General features: G+C 53.2%; 1 protein-coding gene across 2 annotated transcripts; it reads left to right on the forward strand.

The window, feature by feature from the left end:
* The first annotated feature begins 947 nt into the window (after positions 1-947).
* Positions 948-17,754, forward strand: Ncf4 (neutrophil cytosolic factor 4). 2 transcript variants are annotated; one of them, XM_087558733.1, is made up of 11 exons: positions 959-1,212; positions 6,316-6,400; positions 6,540-6,639; positions 6,955-7,108; positions 9,548-9,618; positions 11,267-11,394; positions 11,978-12,035; positions 12,775-12,873; positions 15,717-15,847; positions 16,042-16,107; positions 17,316-17,696. In XM_087558733.1, the coding sequence occupies exons 2-11, from the start codon at positions 6,336-6,338 to the stop codon at positions 17,509-17,511; spliced, it is 1,068 nt and encodes a 355-aa protein (XP_087414859.1). In that variant the 5' UTR covers positions 959-1,212; positions 6,316-6,335; the 3' UTR covers positions 17,512-17,696.
* The last annotated feature ends 632 nt before the right edge of the window (positions 17,755-18,386 follow it).

Raw genomic sequence — 18,386 nt, forward strand, 5'->3', positions numbered from 1 at the left:
GTCCTCACAGTCACATTCCCAAGTTGGGGAGATAGGACCCTGATTCGGGCAGGCTGGGCAGGCTGCCATCTCTCCTTCTACCTCAGCACACCATCCAGTGAGGCCGGAGGTGGGGGCAGCAAGTAAGGAGGCATGGGGACATCCTGTGGGCTGCTGGGTCCATTCTCCTGGTAGGCTTTGGAGAGCTCCCTGCAAAATCAAGCATTAGAAGGAACTGACAAAGAACTTCCTTTTTCTGCTCACATACTCTGGGTGTCTGCAGGGTGGTGCTGGTCTGGAAGAAGCCTAACACGAAAGCACACAGAACACACAGAGATAGGGAACCCCGACTGGTGGGAGCTTGCTGCAGGAAAAGCCCAGAGAGTGGCAGGGAGGTCTGGTTAGAACAGGTCTCTTTCTCAAAGGGCAGCTTCCCAGCTGAGGCCTACAGGAGATAGGAAAGCAGTGTTGGAAGTGAGGAGGCAGTGAGGGAAGACAGAGCTAGGAGAGCAGGCAGCCTACAGGACCTTGAGGATTAGAATAAGGCCAGCCGCAGGTGCATGGAGCTCTTCTGAGAGCCGAGTAGGGAGGAGGAGGAGGCAGATTTTAAGGAGAGCCCCTGTTTGGCTGGAAGCTCTGGGGGGGCTGAACATGGAATCTCAGAGCCCAGAGCACCAGGGTGAGGACAAGATAGGGCACAAGCCAATGACATCCTAGCATAATAGAGGGAGGGAAACCAGGACAGTTTCCTGCAAGAAACAATATCCCCACCAGTCCTTAAGGATGCAGGTTTTGGAAGCATGGGGAAGGGGTTCAGGAAGAAGCATGGATGGACTATCCAGGGCTACAACTGCTCAGTGATGGGTGGAGCTTAGCACTAGAGACAGGCACTGAGGAAGTCCCCAAAGCCAGTGGCCTCACGTAAGCCCAGCACCCAAGCGTGACACTTCCTCAACTGCTGTGCAGCTGGGAAGTGGGTGAGAAGAAGTGTGGAGCCAGGCAGCTCAGAGTCTCAAGGAGGTACTTCAAGGAGGGTCCAGAGAAGCTGGGGAGGGAGGGACCTCCTCAAAGGGTGCTCCCGAGGACACCCCGAGCTTTCAGGAAGCTCCCAGATGCACATAGGAGGAAGTGAGAGGTGAACTCAGCCTCAGCCTGGCTGGGCAAGGCCTTCATCTATCTGCTTTCCTGACTACTGACAGCCATGGCCCTGGCCCAGCAGCTGCGATCAGAGAGGTGAGAGTGCCAGGCTTTTATTCCTATCCCAATAGGTCTGTGGGGGGTGGGGATGAAGGGGGTGGGCATGGGGTTCAGTAAGAGGCTGTCCCTCCTATCACCTGGTATCAGTGGACCAACACAGAGTAGTTGAATTTGGAGGTCTTGCTGAATGATACTGCAGGACCTGCAGGCTCCTGAAGCTGTTTCCAGAGCCTGGACTTTAAAGGTCAGTGCCAGAGAGAAGAATCCTAAGACTCAGAATGGGGATGGCGTGGACGTGGCCAAGGGCCACAGGATGAGTGGGTGGTAGAGCCAGGGAGCAGAGGTGTCCTGGGTGCTATGCTTGGGTTTCAGGTTCCTAGTTCCACACCGTGATCAGGAGAGGCTTTTCCAACTGCTGTTCGACTGAACCAGGCCTCTGCGTGTCCCGACTTTAGGTTCAGATAGCCCAGGCTCTGCTGTCTGACCACTCAACTCCACTTCCTTATCCTACACAGGGCTTAGATGCTTGGCGCGATGTTGGGGGCGGAGTCTCTGTTCTGTCTGCTCTGAGGGTGTTTTAGACTTTTGGATCACGGTTGTGTCTCCGGAAGGCAGAACAGCGCTGGTACACACTAAGTGCTCAATAAATCCAACAGAGATGAAGAATGACCCAGATCTGCCTTGGACAAAGCTGACATTGTACAGAGAGGGACAATGGGACCTGATGGCCCCGAGCCTAGCCACCTCATTCAGTCAGATCTCGCTCAGTGTCTCTATGGATCAAGCAGAAAGCAATGTTAGGAAGCAAGGGGCATGGAGAGTCATCCAGAGGTCTGGATGATGAGGCCCAGGTGGGAGCAAAGGACACATGGGATCTGGATAAAGGGATGGGGTCCCTGTAGGTCAAAGATCAGAGGAAGTTTGCCTGTGTAGTAACAAGAGTTAGTGTTGGGGTGGGGGTCAGAACAGCCTTCTTTCCATAGCTACAGAGAGTGACACTGGGGTGTTGAATAAGGTTGCATGACATGACTCCAGCCATTCTGACCTTCAAGTTCTCCTAGGAGACTGGCAGACATGAATCCTCCAGAAACTGTAGCCACTTGAGGCGTGGGTCCCTTCTTGTTTCTTGGGGCACAAGGTTTCAGACGATGCCTGTGGTAACCATCAGGGATGAGTGTTTCCTCCACCCACTCTGACCTTTCCACAGTTGTCTGCCGCCCTCTGAGGGGCAGCTCCCCTCCTCTGCCCTAGATGGGACTGTAGGCCCAGGTCCTAGAGCCATCAGATCCAGCATCTCGAGTGTCCTCTGTGAGAACCAGCCCGGGGAGATACAGACAAGGAGATGGAGTATGCAGCAACAGCACTTTCTAGAACCTTGAGAACAAACGCCCAATGCTACACTGAGCCCCTGTCCAGCTCCCACTGGACTGGAAGTACCCCCTGGCCTGCAGTTTTCAGGACTCTTCCAGATTAGGTCCCCAAGCGCACCCCCACGAGTAGCTCCCGTGAGCACGGAGCCTGGTATGAACCCAGCAAAGTCTGAGTGGGGTCTGAAGGGCATAGCTATCTTCCCAGCCCCTCCCCTTGACCTACACCACAGCCTCCGTCTTCGCACGCTGCCAGGTGACTCACACTGCACCTGCCAGCTTGCCCGCTAGTCACAAGGGGAAGTGGCTGCTGAGAACCTACTAAGCGCCTGGCACCACTCTGGGTGCCTAGGGATGCAGTGTGAGAACAGCCCTGCCCTTACAGGGTTGCGGGGATCCCTGTCACAGAGGGGATCTCCTGACCATATGACATAAGGACTTGACGATGGTCTGTGTTTTCAGAGAGGGTTGGGAGGAACCCGAGGGTGGGGAGAGGCCCCACAAGGTCTCTTCTGACAGGGGCTGAGTAGAATTCTGGCCCTAAGCCAGGCTAGTCTCTGGCCCTGTCTGGCCTGTCATGTCCTCTGACACCAGTGCTACCTAGAACACTTGTATGAGGTTTTTCCACGAGGCAGGAAGATGCCTTGTGTGGGACCTGCCTGCTTTTGGCCTGTTTTTCCTTGTTCTGTCTCCAGTCCTGTGCTCTGGCCATGCCTGCCTCCCTGGGGTTCCTTGAAATTGTCCTACTTACATGCCCCTCAGGAGGCCTTTGTGCTTTCTACTCCCTCTCCTGCCTGAAAGGTTCTCCCTGCTGCCATACACAGCTCTGAGCTCTCCTTACCCTTGTCTGTAGGGAACCCCACTTCCCTCTCGCAGTCCTGACCCCCACAAGCTGTCCTCTGCCACACTGTTGGCTCCTTGAAGGATGTGGTGAAAGTCACCTGTGGAAAGTGCTTGCCCCATGAGGAAACAGAAGGATTACGTATTGGGTATTCAATTTCCCCACTCCTCAGAGCTATGGGGTACTAGAAGCAGAGAGCAGGTCCTTGTGTGCTAAGTCTGTTCTATGGTACAGGCCGCAGAATGTAGGAACAGGCCCAGGACTGGCTCTAGTCCAAGGTCTCTCAGCTTCTTTGTCTCGAATTCCAGTTACCTCATCTGGGCAAGCTCCGTAACCTCTTCAACCTCTCGGTGCTTCACCATCCACACCTTTCCCAGGGTAGCTTTGTCTCCAAGGAGGAGATACTTAGTTCCTGGTGTGCTGTGAGCACTCCCAGCCATTAGTGTTACCCAAACGTCCAGAGTGGCCCATGGTCATTTCTCCCTTTCTACTTCCCTCCTGTCCCACCTGAGCCTCTGAGGGAAGTGGGCGAGGCCACTCTTCCCAAGGGTGTCTTCATAGGACATGGTGAAAAGTCAGTGGGAAGGCACCAGGGGCCACGGAGGTGCCCCAGCCTGGGAGACAGTCCCTGCTGGTCTGCTGACTTCCCCAGTCACTGCCTGGTGACTTCTGAACCCAGATACACCAGCCTGGGACAGACCAGGTCCCAGGGCACCAAGGAAACAGCATGTAACTCTGTGCAGGGTATGCAGACTGCCTGGGACCCCATACTCTGTGAGGTGTGAGACACATTGTCCTATCTGTCTCTCAGGCACTGCCCAAAAGAACCCAAATGCTTCTTCAGCTCCTCCTCCTCCCTCCCTCCTCCTCCTCTTCTTCCTCTTCTTCCTCCTCCTCCTCCATTTCCATGTTTGCTTCTCCCTCCTCAAACTTGCCCTCCCTCCCCTTCCTCATCCTTCTCTCCTCCCTCCCCTCTTTCTCTCCCATCTTATCATCCTTGGCATCCTACTCTTCTTCTCCTCCTCTTCCTCCTCCTCCACCTCTGCCTCCTCTTTTGAAACAGCTTCTCACTCTGCAGCCCGGGCTGACCTAGAACTCGTCCTTCCATCCTGACTCCCTTTCCTCAGCCTCCCGATTTCTGAGATCACAGATATATGCCACCGATGCCTGACTACAACCACTTCTTGCTTCCTGGTCTGTATACAAGTGATAAACAGATGACCTTGGCTGTGCCTGGTGGCCCACTTCCTCTTTCTCTGCTTGCCCTCGTCATCCCTCTCCAACTCACTGAAGGGTCTTAAGCTCCAGCCACAGTCATAAGCCACATGCAGGTGGCTGTCACTTTAGCCACACCACATCAGCCCCAACCATGGCATCTCTACACCTGCACACCGGCCTTCTGCTGGATGCCTGCCCAGAGGCGTCTCGCCTTAGCACAGCCAGAGCCGAGTCTGACTGCTCTGGCTCTCCCTGTGCTGGTCAGAGACTGGCATCATTCTTGTCACGGACGCTTCCTTCAGCCCAGTCAGGCTGCCATACCTTGGTCATGCACCCCTTGGAAATGCATTAGGCTTCAGGGAAAAGTGGGACTGGTCTTGGCTTAAATGGTGACCAGTTGATCTTTTTTACAGTGGAAGTCCAGAGGAAGGCTTGCAACTTGTTCCATAGCTCAGGGACCTCAGTGCCAGCCCTGTAGTTTCTTTCATTCTGCATCATGATTTTTGCCTCATGGGTGCAACTGTGGTTGCCGCAGATCCAGATGCCACCCCCACTCCATCTCATTGACCAGAGCTAGTCACATGGTTGTGTTGCGCCTCAAGGGCAGGCAGGTGGGAACAGGCATGGGAGTGCTGCTTGGCTCAGGCTAATCTTGACAGACTGCCTCTCCAAGCCGGGCACACTTACCTCTGAGCACGGCTGCCACTTGATTGGCCAGGAAAAATAAACAAAACAAAATAGGAACATACTAAATGCTAGTCTAGCCTGTCATTTGCATGTCCTGGCTGATGTCACCCCTCACTCTTGGGGCCTCGAGTGGAGTTGTCTCGTTACCTCTCTACCCACATGGCTGGTTATCTGTGAGGACCTCCTCAAACCAAGATTTTCCAAAGCCCACCTAGTTCCTTGATCTCAAGACCCTCAGGCGAATGTATCTACCTTAAGACCCACCAGGCTCTTCCCTCAGCAAATCTAAACTCTTCATTGGGGCTCAGAACCTTAGCATAAGTTGTTCCCACTGCCTGAAAGGACCTTCCTAGTTTCCAGTGAATTCCAGTTGGCCCACTTAGAGCTGGCTTGAACGTCATCTTTCTGAGGCTTTTGTTTACTTGGGCAGAGTCAACTGATCTCTTGACTGGGGGGATGTGGACTGCTGTCTGTCAGCCAGACTCACGTTACTATAACAAGATACGGGAGTCAATTAATATATGAAGTAGAAAGGCTTATTTTGGCCCACGGTTCTATAGATCCCACCCAAAAGCAGGGCAACCCCTTTGCCTTGAGCCTTCAGAGACGGCAGCAAATTGAAACAGGACCAGATGCAAGCAGAGGAACTGGAGAAGGAACATGGTCCCTTAGTCCCCCCTCAAGGCAATCCCTGAGGACCCAAGGACCTCCCATGAAGTTCCCTTCCTAGAGGTCCACACACTCCTCAGTGGTGATACCCTGGGGACTTAGCCTTTAACTGGATTGTGGAGGACACTCGTACAAATCACTGCAGGCTTCCCAGCCCACTCTTCACCCTGTGACAGATACCAACACCAGCTCTGCACCCCTCATTCTCAGGGCCTGACCTGTGTCCTCACAGCCTGGGGTTCCCAGCATCAGTGAGGTGCCAGGCATGGACAGTGTTCAGAATGAGGTGTGCAGGTCTCCAGTTGTGTCCAGAACGGGCAAGGCGGTAACTGATTCCTTTCCTCTGGCCTCTTACAGCGATTTTGAGCAGCTTCCAGATGATGTGGCCATCTCAGCCAACATCGCTGACATCGAGGAGAAGAGGGGCTTCACCAGCCACTTTGTAAGAGACAGCAATCCCTGTTCCTTTGACCTCTAACCTCGACCCTCCACCTTTCATCTCCTGTCTCAGTGGGTCCCAGTAGAGCCATTTTTCTGTTTGGAACACCTGGAGACGCCTTGACTGTGGTTTCTCTGGACAGGGTGGTTGCTGACACATGCTGGATAGAATGTAGGGCGCTCCTGAACACATCCAAAAGCATGGGACACCCCGGTGAAGGCTTACCCTACTCAGCGTGCACCGTAGGGCTTGAGAACGCCTGGTCCCTCTCTGTGACCTCTGAACTCATCCTGTGCTCATCTCTGGGCTCCTTTATCCTCCCTTGTCTCCCAGTCTCTCTACCTTTCAGTTCCCCCACCTCCCCAACCTTTCCCCCTCCCAGTCCCTCCCCAACCCCCCAACCATCTCCACTTTCCAGACCCCTCCATCTACCAGCTCTCCTACCTTCCAAAGACATTCAACCTCCCAGCCCCCCACAGCTTTCCAACCCTCTACAGCCTCCTAGCATCCTCCCTAACCCCATTCTAGCTCCCCCACTTAACCTCTCTCCTCCTCAGGTGTTTGTCATCGAGGTAAAGACAAAAGGAGGATCCAAGTATCTCATCTACCGCCGATATCGCCAGTTCTACGCCCTGCAGAGCAAGCTGGAGGAGCGGTTTGGACCAGAGAGCAAGAACAGCCCATTCACCTGCAGCCTGCCCACACTGCCAGGTATGCTGCACTGCCTGATGCCCGGAGCTGGCCCTAGCTCTTGTCTCACCTTCCAGCTCTGCAGGATGCTATTTCAATCCCCTTGCAAAGGATTCATTCAGCTGGTGCCCCTCCTGCAGCTATAGGCTGGCAGTGTTCCCTAGAAGTCCCCTGCCTGACACTCCTCTGTGTACAGGGTACCTTCACTGCTACAGTGTCTGCCTCATAACCCTTGACCTCTGGGGACCCAGTACAGCCACTTGCCACAGCCACCGCCACCAAGGGAGCCTGGGCTGGGAGCATTCGGCATCTGGGTTCTAGTCTTTCCTGTCTCTTTCAGACACCCATTCGGCCAGCTCTCCAGCCGCACAGCCTCAGCCTCAACAGATCCCTGAGGCTCTCCCCTGTCCCTTGGGGAAGCAGGGAGCCACATGGTTCTGAGTACACATAGCCTCCAACCCCACCCCATGGTCACCCACTACTGCCCATATGACTTTCTTTCCAAATCTTCTGTGCCACCCTCCCCTGAGCTTGCCCAGGAAAGGCCTTGGGGATGCCCCTGACTCTATCATGTCACATTGTCCCATCTTCCCTTCTTCCAGCCCACCTCCTGTGGGTGCGCTGGCCCTCAGACAGAGTCTCTTTTTCCATCTCCAAAAAGGACCTGACCGAGAGGCAAGGAACCGTCTACCCCACCATGCCCCCACCGCCCCCCATGCTTCTGAGTGGTGAGGAGGTGGTTCTGTCATTCCGAGCTGACGCCTCTCTCCAGCCTCCCCCTTACTCCCCTCCCCACTCCCTTTCCTTGAGCTCTGGCCATTTTCTTTGATACTGGGCTCCCCTCTGGAGCATGTGCATCGTCTCTTCACCACACCCCATCTGTTGAGCTATAATCAAGTGTCCCCGGGGGGGGGGCTCTCTTCTGAGCCTCCTGTCCCAGAGTCCCCAAAGATCCCGTTTTCATTCCTTTGCAGCCACTCTTCTGCAGTCTCTGGGTTTTACCTTCTATCCCAACGCTTCCCCCAGGACAGAAACCTGTAGTTCCGCTCTGATGTCCAGAAGCTGAGGGCTCCCCCTTGTGCTCAATCTCTTCTTTCATTAGGCCCCCTCTACCTCCTCCCCCCCTCCAGCCCTCCTGAGTCTGGCTTGCCTTTCTTGCTGCAGACTCTGTTCCCTTGTTCACCGTAGGAGCAGGGCACCCCCACCCCCACCCACCCCCAGCCTTGCCTGTCTCATTTTCTCATTATGAACAACCGGTGCCTGTGACTTTGTCTCCTTTCGATTTGTGGCTCTGGTGTAGCCCTAACCTTTATATACCATCCCCTGGCTTCACAGGTGCTCACCCTGTCTACCCTGTGGCCCAGGGCCCTCTGAGTGGCCGCACCCCCAAGTGTCTGCTGAAAGGCTCCTGGTAGCCCTTTGTCACTTGGTTGGACATTGCCTCTTTCCTTTCTCCAAGAACACTCCTTGAGTTAGAGGCAGGACTCATTCACCCACACAGCAGATTCTTAGTTCTCTACAGTGTTGGTGTGTGTGAATGGGGCTTGGGGCCCATCGTTTCTAACAATGGTAGCCTGCTGAAAGGGGCCTTAGGGAGTCTCCCCACCTCCAGGATGCCAATGAAGTTTTTCTGGGGAGCCCTATCTAGTGGCGTGCTTCAAAGAGCCTTTGGTTCCCTGAATGATGTCCAAGCCTGAGGATGGGGGAATCACTGTGATCTAGGCAGGCAAGAGGTCCTGTGTTCTGACCTAAGGCTTGCCAGTGTGCGTGCATGCATACATGTGCATGTCTTATGCATGCATACATATGTTTGTGTGTGAAAGCAATCTGTGAGCATCTGGGTATATATATGCATGAGTGTGTATACTTGCACACATAGGCCTTGCATGTATATTTGCATATATGTGTATGTGGGTATACTATATGTGTGTGCATGTATATGCATGCTCCTGAAGGCAGGTGTACCTGTGCATATGTGTGCACACATATGTGAGTATGTATATTTAAGTTCATGTGGATGCATTTGTGTGTATGTGTGATTATACATGCATCTGGGTGTGTACATGCATGTGAGTATGTGTGCATTTGTCTTTGTGAGTGAGGGTGTGTGTGCATGGGCTTATATATGTGTGAGTTTTGAATGGGTGTAGAGTGTGTGTGTTTTGCTGTGTGTGTGTGTGTGTGTGTGTGTGTGTGTGCACATGCACGAATTACTGTGTGTGTGGGTACCTGTACACGCCTTACTGTGTAGGAGCAGGCATGACATGGAGAACTCCTATCTTCTAGTGATGGTATGATGGGAAGATGCAGTTACAAAGTATCTTGGTGACGCTTGGTACCATGCATGAAGGCAGGACGAGTTTTGAGCTGGGGGAGGAGCATGGAGCAGTTGTCTCTGATGGGTCAGTGGAAGATCAGGCACCATGTGGTCCAGGCTCTGGGCATCTTTTCTCTTTTCAGCCAAAGTCTACATGGGTGTCAAACAAGAGATTGCTGAGACTCGGATCCCGGCCCTCAATGCCTACATGAAGGTACCTGCTGCCGTGTCCCCTGGGTGCTTGAGTGGGCAGGGCCTTACTGTGGGGCATGAATTTGAGAACTGAAATTTCGTTGAGGCCCCCATAGTCTTGTCTTCAATCCTGAAAGGCCTATCTGGAGAGAGAAGCAGGGCATCTATTCAGGACCAAGCTTCTGGGTCACAAATGTCACTCTTGACAAATCCTTGAGTACAACAAGTTCATGGAATATTTGTGCCGGGCTCTAGGACACAGTGCCTGCCCCAGAGCACCTGCAGCCCAATGGCAGGTGAGCCACAAGCCACACAGGTGTCTCATGCCGCGCAGTGGGGACATAACAGCAGACCACAGGCCGAAGAAGAGCCCCTTTGAGCAGATACCTCTGCTTTTACCCATGCCCAGTTGGATCTGGGTTACACTCACTGTCCTTGGGGTGTCCCGTGTCTTCATTCGCATACCGTCAGCTTTCTATGACACAGGGACATAGAAGAAATGGTGTTAGAGGCAGAGGCCAGGGTGGCCAGGCAAGAATGCTCTCTTACCACAACCATGCAGGAAAAGGCTGGTGACCCTTACAAGGTAGTGAGCACCCTGTCAACAGAAGCACGCAAGTCAGGGCTTGATGAAAAGCCTTCCTCGGTGTCCAGAGGTCCTTTACAGCTGGGGAGCTCTGGCTTTGTAGGCTTTTGTTTGGATGGGTGCCTTGGAGTGGGTAAACAATCTTCTCTCACAAAGGGACAGCTCTCAGCTCTCAATGAATGACGCTGGGGTCTTTTAAGAAAATGTGTGTGTGTGGGGGGGGTGTTTTTAGAACTGTGAACCTGCTTCTAGATTGTGATTCTGAGAGATTTTCCCACAGAAATTGGATGCCTCTGGAACTGTAGCTCTCATACAGTGGCCTCAGCTCTACAGGGTACCTAAACCCTAGGGTAGCCATGCCAGTCTCCCCTGATCCATGTCCTCATAGCTTAGTCACAGTGTGTGCGCATGGGCAGAAAGAGGAGTGTGCATGTGATAGAGGACTTTGACCTGCAAGGCCCCCCTTGACCCAACTACTTCCCAGATCTGCCCTCATCCCCACCCCATCCAAGCACCGTCTCTCCTTATCATTCATTTGGTAGAGTGCTTGTCTAGCCTTTGGCAAGTCCTGGATTTGTTCCCCTGTATCAAATAAAATAGACATGGTGGCCCACACCTACTGTCCCAACACTTAGGAGACAGAGGCAAAATGACCAGAAGTTCCAAGTCGTTCTTGGTTACATAGCAAGTCTGAGGCCAGCCTGGGCTACGTGAGCCCTGATATGAGCACCTCAGTGCCTCTGGGTGCCCCAGCTGTGTTACTAAGCTGTGTGGCCCTGGGTAGATCCTTTCCCTCTCTGATCCTAGCTTTCAGGTTTCTGGTGTTATCAGCCCCCTTAACTGATCTCTGGAGACCTTTAAGTGATTTCAAATGACCTCTCAAGCCAGCATCCTTCTCCTACCCCGACCCTGCCCACCCTAGGCCAGGAGCAAAGCCTGGGAATTGTCTCCTTCAGTCCCTGAGGGTTAGTAACTCATTTTTATTATCAACTGAGTGCATTAGCAGAGATGGTAACCAGGGTTGGTGTGTTGACCGTCTAGATCTTTATGTCGATTGCCCACCTGTCCCTCCCTCTTCACACAGAACCTCCTGAGCCTGCCGGTCTGCGTGCTGATGGACCCCGACGTCAGAATATTCTTCTATCAGTCTGCTTACGACGCAGAGCAGGTGCCTCAGGCACTTCGTAGGCTCCGACCGCGCACGCGCAAAATGTAGGTGGCCATCGCTGCACCTCTGAGCTCGCGACTGAGTCCAATCTCTGGCCTCCAGGGGTCGCTGCTGTTTGTTGTTCCAAAGAGGCCAGTGCTCCCTTCTCACCCTGTCCCTCTCAGAAAAATGAACCAGGCAGGCCTTGAGGCACCACAGTAGTGAAACGGCGCTCATTTCCGTGCGAGCCACTTCTTTAACAAGCCAAGGAAAAGCAGGCAGGGATCTTGAGTCCTGACCTCCCCCAATGCACCTAAGGGGGCAGGGTGTGAATTCCAGCTTCGCAGGAGAGTTTGGCTCTGAGAGTCAAGTTGAGGACTGGTAGATAGCTATTGGTGTTGAGCCATGATCTCCTCTCCATTCCTTCTCGAAGCTTTCCCTTTGGGTCTTCTGTGAGAGAACAACCTCACCCAGGGCAGTGGTGAGAATACAAGACGAAGGGCGGGCTGCAGGAGCAACCAATCGTAGCTGGTGCTGGGCATGATCTTCCTCTCTGTGCCTCTCCTGTACTGACTAGAGCTCTGAGCACAGAAGCAGGAGCTGAACCCTGGGGGTCTACAAGGCTGACACCCCCTTTTCTTTCCATAGCAAGGGCGTGACTCCACAAGGGCCCAGCATGGACCGCATGGAAGCTCCAAGAGCAGAGGTACCCACACCCACACTAGACCTCATCCACCCAACTGTGGAGCCCGCCTGCTGGGCGCCACTGTGCGCTTTGGATGGCGCTGGGTGCCCAGCAGGAAAGAGACGCTCCAACCTCAGCTTGATGCTGAGTACCCTCGCCCAGCTGAGGGCAGGGAAGGACCCGGCATGCAGAAGCAGGAGAATAGCAGGCCCTTCATTCATCACATCATCCAGAGAGCTTGCTGGGTTTCCTGGGCTAGCCTTGCCTTGTGGCCATAGTCTCAGACCAGTCCCCTCCCCACTCCTGAAGCACACAGCCCCAGAAACACACAAATGGCATTTTAAAAACTGGTGTGAGGGTTGGGGATTTAGCTCAGTGGTAGAGCGCTTGCCTAGGAAGCGCAAGGCCCTGGGTTCGGCCCCCAGCTCCGGGGAAAAAAAAACCAGTGTGGGTGATGTCCTGGCAGAGAGCAGTGGGTTACAGGATGGCTGTAGCCCACAGGGAGGTCATCAAGGTGGGGGAGCAGCACAAGCCAGGCTAGGGTTTGGATCCCCCTCCCAAATGTGAACCCTACCAGCTCGGAAGGGACCACCCACTCTGCAGTTGGGGAGAGTGGGGTTCTATTGAAGTCCTCCGCAGAGAGGCTGTATCACCCTCCCCCTTCCAAACGGTCAGTTTCCTTACCTGCAGAGAGGGACACCAAAGTAGCCAAGCCCTTGAAGACTCAAGTGTTTTCTCCACATGCTTTGCTTCTCCCTAGGCCTTGTTTGACTTCACTGGGAACAGCAAACTGGAGCTAAGTTTCAAAGCTGGAGATGTGATCTTCCTTCTCAGTAAGATCAACAAAGACTGGTTGGAGGTGAGGCAGAGAGGCAGGGCAGAGTCAGGAAGACTGGCTAGAGGCAAGATCAAGGGGAATGTCAGAGAGAGAACATGGACAAGGGGGAGGGTGTGAGGTTGGAGGTGTGGGTGGAGGTGAGGGTGGAGGTGAGGATGGGGTGAGGATGGGGTGAGGATGGGGTGAGGATGGGGTGAGGGTGGAGGTGAGGATGGGGTGAGGATGGGGTGAGGATGGGGTGAGGGTGGAGGTGAGGATGGGGTGAGAGTGGAGGTGAGGATGGGGTGAGGATGGGGTGAGGGTGGAGGTGAGGATGGGGTGAGGATGGGGTGAGGATGGGGGTGAGGGTGCGGGTGAGGCGAAGGAAGAGGTGAGGGTAGAAGAAAGGTAGTTTGCATGTTTCACAGGCAGACACCATGAAAGGTCTGGCGAAGCCCGAGGATAGAAGTCCTCTGATAGAATCCTGAAGGTCCTGATAGATTTGGGTGACCTGTGAAGTGACCTGTTTGGGAGCCCAGGTGTGCTGGTGAAGCAGAACATTCATGCCACAGCACATGTGACAGTGAGGGGACAATGTGTAGGAGTTGGTCCCCTCCTCCTGACAGGCTGGTTGTGGAAGCGGAACTAGGGTAGTCAGGCTTGGCAGCGAGCCTCTTTATCTCCTGAGTCATTTCACAGCCCGCTCCCTCCCCCCTACTCTATTTAGCTTCTTGACCACTAACAAGGCTTCTGGGATCTGACCCTCTGGGCTTTGGGGGACTGATAATTGCTGGAGGGCAAACTGTTCTGTAGTGAGGGTGTTTAGCAGTACCCTGGTCTTCCCACTAGGTGCCAGCACTGAACCAGGTCACCGCAATCACATAGGTTGTCCCATGTTTGCTTTGGAGGGTCAGACTTTCCCCTATTAAGAGATGGGAGGGCTCATATGTAATAACGTTATTTCCCTGACCATCGGCAAGGATGACTAATTAAGAGGGGGTGTCCATGCCGGAGGCAGCCCAATGGAGGAGTGCTTGCCTGGTGTGCAAGGCCCTGGGTCCCACCCAGCATAACTGTGTCAGGATCTCAGTTCTTAGCTGCCCTCGTATACTTCAGGAGGTTGCTCAACCCCATGGTTTCCTTTCCTGTAAGTGGTGAAAACAGTTTCTTCATCAGTTCCTGGCAGGGACAAGAGATAGGCGGATGCCCTCTAGGCCTTGTCCCCAGAGAGTCTAGGTCCCTCGTTCCCACTGCATGAGAGGGGACTGGGAAGTCTCGAATGAGACTCTGAAGCCGGGCCCCCTGGGTGTTACTTTACTCACGCTGACAGGGAGTGACTGTGTGCCAGGCCCCTGACATGGACCTGGCTGTCTCTGTCACAATATTGTCACTGTTGGACATTCTCTGGCCCTCACTGTGTCTGAAGGAGGCAGGGTTCCTGGTATCCTGAGGCTGGACAGGAGTGGGCGACCATGGCAGGTGTAGGGATGTAACTGAGCTTCCGCCTCCTTGTGCACTGGGTCTTAGAAGCCAGGTCCACCCGAGCGACTGTTGTGACTACCACTGTCATAAGAGGAAGTGTTGACCACTGTCCTGTTTTCTGGAAAGTTTTACTGTCTAGCATGTCGTCACTGTCAGACCTCAGGCTGCAGGAAGGGCCTCAGTGGCTCAGGAAGAGGAAGGAGCCTCGGTCTGTAAGACGTCCCGAAGAGGATGTGATTCCTGGGGCTGCAGACGGGACCTGAGCTCAGTCCCAGGACCCACACTGAAAAGCCAGCCATGAGGGCTTATGTTTACCGTCCAACTCTGGGGGGAGGCAGAGACAGGCCGTAACCAGCCACAAAGTGGCCAGCCAGGTTCTAGTCTGCTTTCTGTTGCTGTAATAAACACCATGGCCAGAGGCAACTTGGGGAGGAGAGGGTTTGCTTGGTTATACATTTCAGCTCACAGTCCATCCCTGAGGGAAGTCAGGACAGGAAGCAACCTGCAGGCAGAAACTGAAGCTGAGGCCATGGGGGAGTGCGGCTTACTGACTTACTTTCCACGGCTCTCTCAGCCTGCTTTCTTATTCAACAGGGACCCCCTACCCAGGGGTGCCCCTCCCCACAGTGGGTCGGGCCCTCCCACATCTATCATTGATGATGATGATGATGGTCTCACCCACAGGCCGATCTGATGATTGGGCAAAATGGCGCTCGAAAATCTTTGCTGAAGGAAGGAATGAATAAGGAAGAGAGGAAAGGAAGAAGGGAGATGGGAGAGAAGGGAGAGGAGAGAGACAGAGAGGCAGGAAGCTTCCCGGATAGATTCAGGGCTCTTATAAAACTGAAGCGCAGGACTCTGGGTTAGGCAGCTTGGCGAATCGCCTCACTTTGTCTCTCTGTGTTAGGTGGCTTCGGTCACTATAATAAAACACCCAAGGCAGCTAGCTTATGAAGAGGAAAGGTTCGCTATGGCTCACTGGGCTGGAAGCTTCAGTTCCTGCGCTGAGGTCACTCATCCTGACAGGGACACGTGAGGGTAAAATTCTTGCATTATGGTCAGAAAGAAAAATAGACAAGTAAAACAGTTAAATAAATAAATAAATAAATCATAAATAAGAAAGAACGAAAGGAAGGAAGGAAGGAAGGAAGGAAGGAAGGAAGGAAGGAAGGAAGGAAGGAAGAGGTCCACATTACCTGATTAATGGAGCCCTCTCCCCAGCAAGAGAAGACATTTCTATTAGTATCTGCTTCTCCAGGCTCCCACGACCACCCTGGGGACCAAGCCTTTGACACAGGGACTTTGGGAGATAATCTATAACAATCGTGGGGCTCTGAGACATGGCCCTGGGTCTCACTTCCCCATGAACCAGGCTCTTCTTCTCCCCACCCCACCCCCCACAGGGCACAACCCAGGGAGCCACAGGCATCTTCCCAGGGTCTTTCGTGAAGATCCTCAAGGACTTCCCCGAAGACGAGGACACTACCAACTGGCTGCGATGCTACTTCTACGAAGACACAGGCAAAACCATCAAGTTGGTGTCCTCTTACTCCTCCTTGTCACCCCTACCATGCGGCTATCTCCCAGTCAATGCTCCTGTGTTGTCTCCCCTCCCCTGCAGCTGCTGCAGCTCCCAGATAAACCACAGTGCTTTAGCAAGAACTGTTTCTGGCCCCAGACATGTCCCCCTTCCACCCTGATGCTTGTCTCTTCTACTGTCCCCCTTAGGGACATTGCAGTGGAGGAGGACCTCAGCAGCACCCCCCTGTTCAAAGACCTGCTAGCGCTCATGAGGTGAGAGGGTGTGAAGGGAGCCTGTAGAGGAGAATGGGCAGAGGTAGAGGCTACCACCCGCGACAGCTCCAGTCTCTGCAGCCCACAGTGCCTTAGAGAGGAGCCAAGCAGGCTGCAGAGGGGCAAGGGCTCAGCTGAGGTCCCAGTGTATGGTTGTGGATCTGCCATTAGAAGGGCTTCTCTATGAAAAGCCTTGGACTTGGACACACACACAAACCCCACCCCCAACTGGGGAAATCACCACCTCCTGAGATCCAGGCCATTGCCGAAAGTTTCCTCATAGAACAATCTAGCACTGTCCCATCTGTCACGATTCAAAACAGGGCAGCCTGTACTAGAATGCGACATCTGTAACTGTATCCCATCCCTCTTGTTATCTGATGTGTGCCCAGATTCTGTCACTACATGCACGCACATGTGTAAGCACACTCACACACAAACACACACACAAAAACAAACACATGAAACAACACACACCCACAGCATGTGACAAATGAGCACAAACACAGAGTACACACAAACATACACAAACACACAGAAATACAATACACAAACATATAATATATATGACACATAACACAAACACAACCCAGACACAAAACAAACACAGAGACACAAATATGTAAATACCTGTAACACAAACATACACATAAAACAAGCACACACACACATGCACACAGACTTAAGCACATAAACACACACACACACACACACACACACACACACACACACGCTCACCACCATTACCACTGTCAACAATATTGTAATCCTTCACTCACATATACTGTCTCATTGTTTTCTGGGGATAGTTTTCAAGAAGTGGGATTATGGGATGGAAGTGTGTGCAAGGCGATTAGACTGTGGCTGTTGGGTCAGACGGTGCATGGGAACTTTGTTCAGATCTTGTTCCCTCCAGCCATGGGGAAGCATGGCCCTCTTTCCAAAGTTGTCAGCTGGTTCCCACAGGCCTCCCTGGGCTGCCGCCTCTTAGGGAACTCCTGAACCTTTCACCCCTGACGTGCAAGAAACTTCAGGCTGTACCATCATTGGTTTACCAAGTCCCCTCTTCCTTCGAGGTCACGGTTTCCCCATTTGCAAGCAGGAGTGAGGCAGCTTGGATCATGAGGGTCTGTACCACTCAGATCCACAGATTCAAAGGCCCTGGGTTCTCCCAGGACCCACAGACTAATCCCTGTATGTTCTCCTAGGCGTGAATTCCAGAGAGAGGACATTGCCCTTAATTACCAAGATGCTGAGGGGGACCTGGTTCGGCTGCTGTCAGATGAGGATGTGGGACTCATGGTGAAGCAGTCCCAAGGCCTCCCCTCCCAGAAGCGCCTCTTCCCCTGGAAGCTGCACGTCACCCAGAAGGACAATTACGGTGTCTACAACACCGTACCCTGAGTCACAGGGACCCAGTGGCAAGGATGGGTACTCAGCAAAGGACCTTACCTTCCAAGAACATGAAGACCCTCCAGGAGGCTGGCACAAGATGCAAACCTCCTGGGCCAGAGTGCCCACTGGACAGGATTCTACTTAATTTTTGACACTTTACCTTTGGATTAAATAAACCATTCTGTGTCAAAGGGCCAGTGTTGGGAAATGAGATTTTGTGGAGGAACGGGGAGTAAAATGTAATTGATTAAGACCTCTTACCTTTCCAAATGATGTTATGGGGAACATGGTGAACCCACATTTAAAAGAACATTAGAATCATCCACTCCAAGTCTCTAAAAGCACACAGTAGCAAGAAAAGGATCACTATCCATCAGCAGAGTTTGAGAACTATTGGATCTGTAGTATTACATCCACAGCTGCCCTGCCCTGGACCCATGGGGTGCAAATCCCACTCCAACCACACTGCTTTGGGGTGGGTGCAGCTAAGAAGATAGAGCTCCCTCCCCCTGTGGCTCCTGGTCTCCCACACAGCGGACAGCCTGTCAGAATCCCCTGCCCTTTCCAACCCCGGGCTTGCCTGTGGAGATGAAATGCCAGGCCGTTGTGGTTAACAGCCTGAAGCCCAGAGCTGCTATGACAGAGTACCACAAAACAGAAACGTAAAGGACAGAAAGGAGCTGCCTTGTAGTTCTGGGTGGCAGAGTCCAAAACTAAGGAATCCACAGAACCCTCTCCCCACAAAACTTGAGGGGAACTGTCCTCTCAGCTCTCCAGCACCTGGTGATCTGCAACATTTCCTCAGCCAGGAGAAGCTTCACTGTTTTCACAGGAGCTATCTCTTGTGTGTCCTCTCTGTGTGCACCTGCCCCTGTGTCCGATCG

This window comes from Rattus norvegicus, chromosome 7, assembly GCF_021556685.1.
Source record: "Rattus norvegicus strain SHRSP/BbbUtx chromosome 7, alternate assembly SHRSP_T2T, whole genome shotgun sequence".
NCBI lineage: Eukaryota > Metazoa > Chordata > Mammalia > Rodentia > Muridae > Rattus > Rattus norvegicus.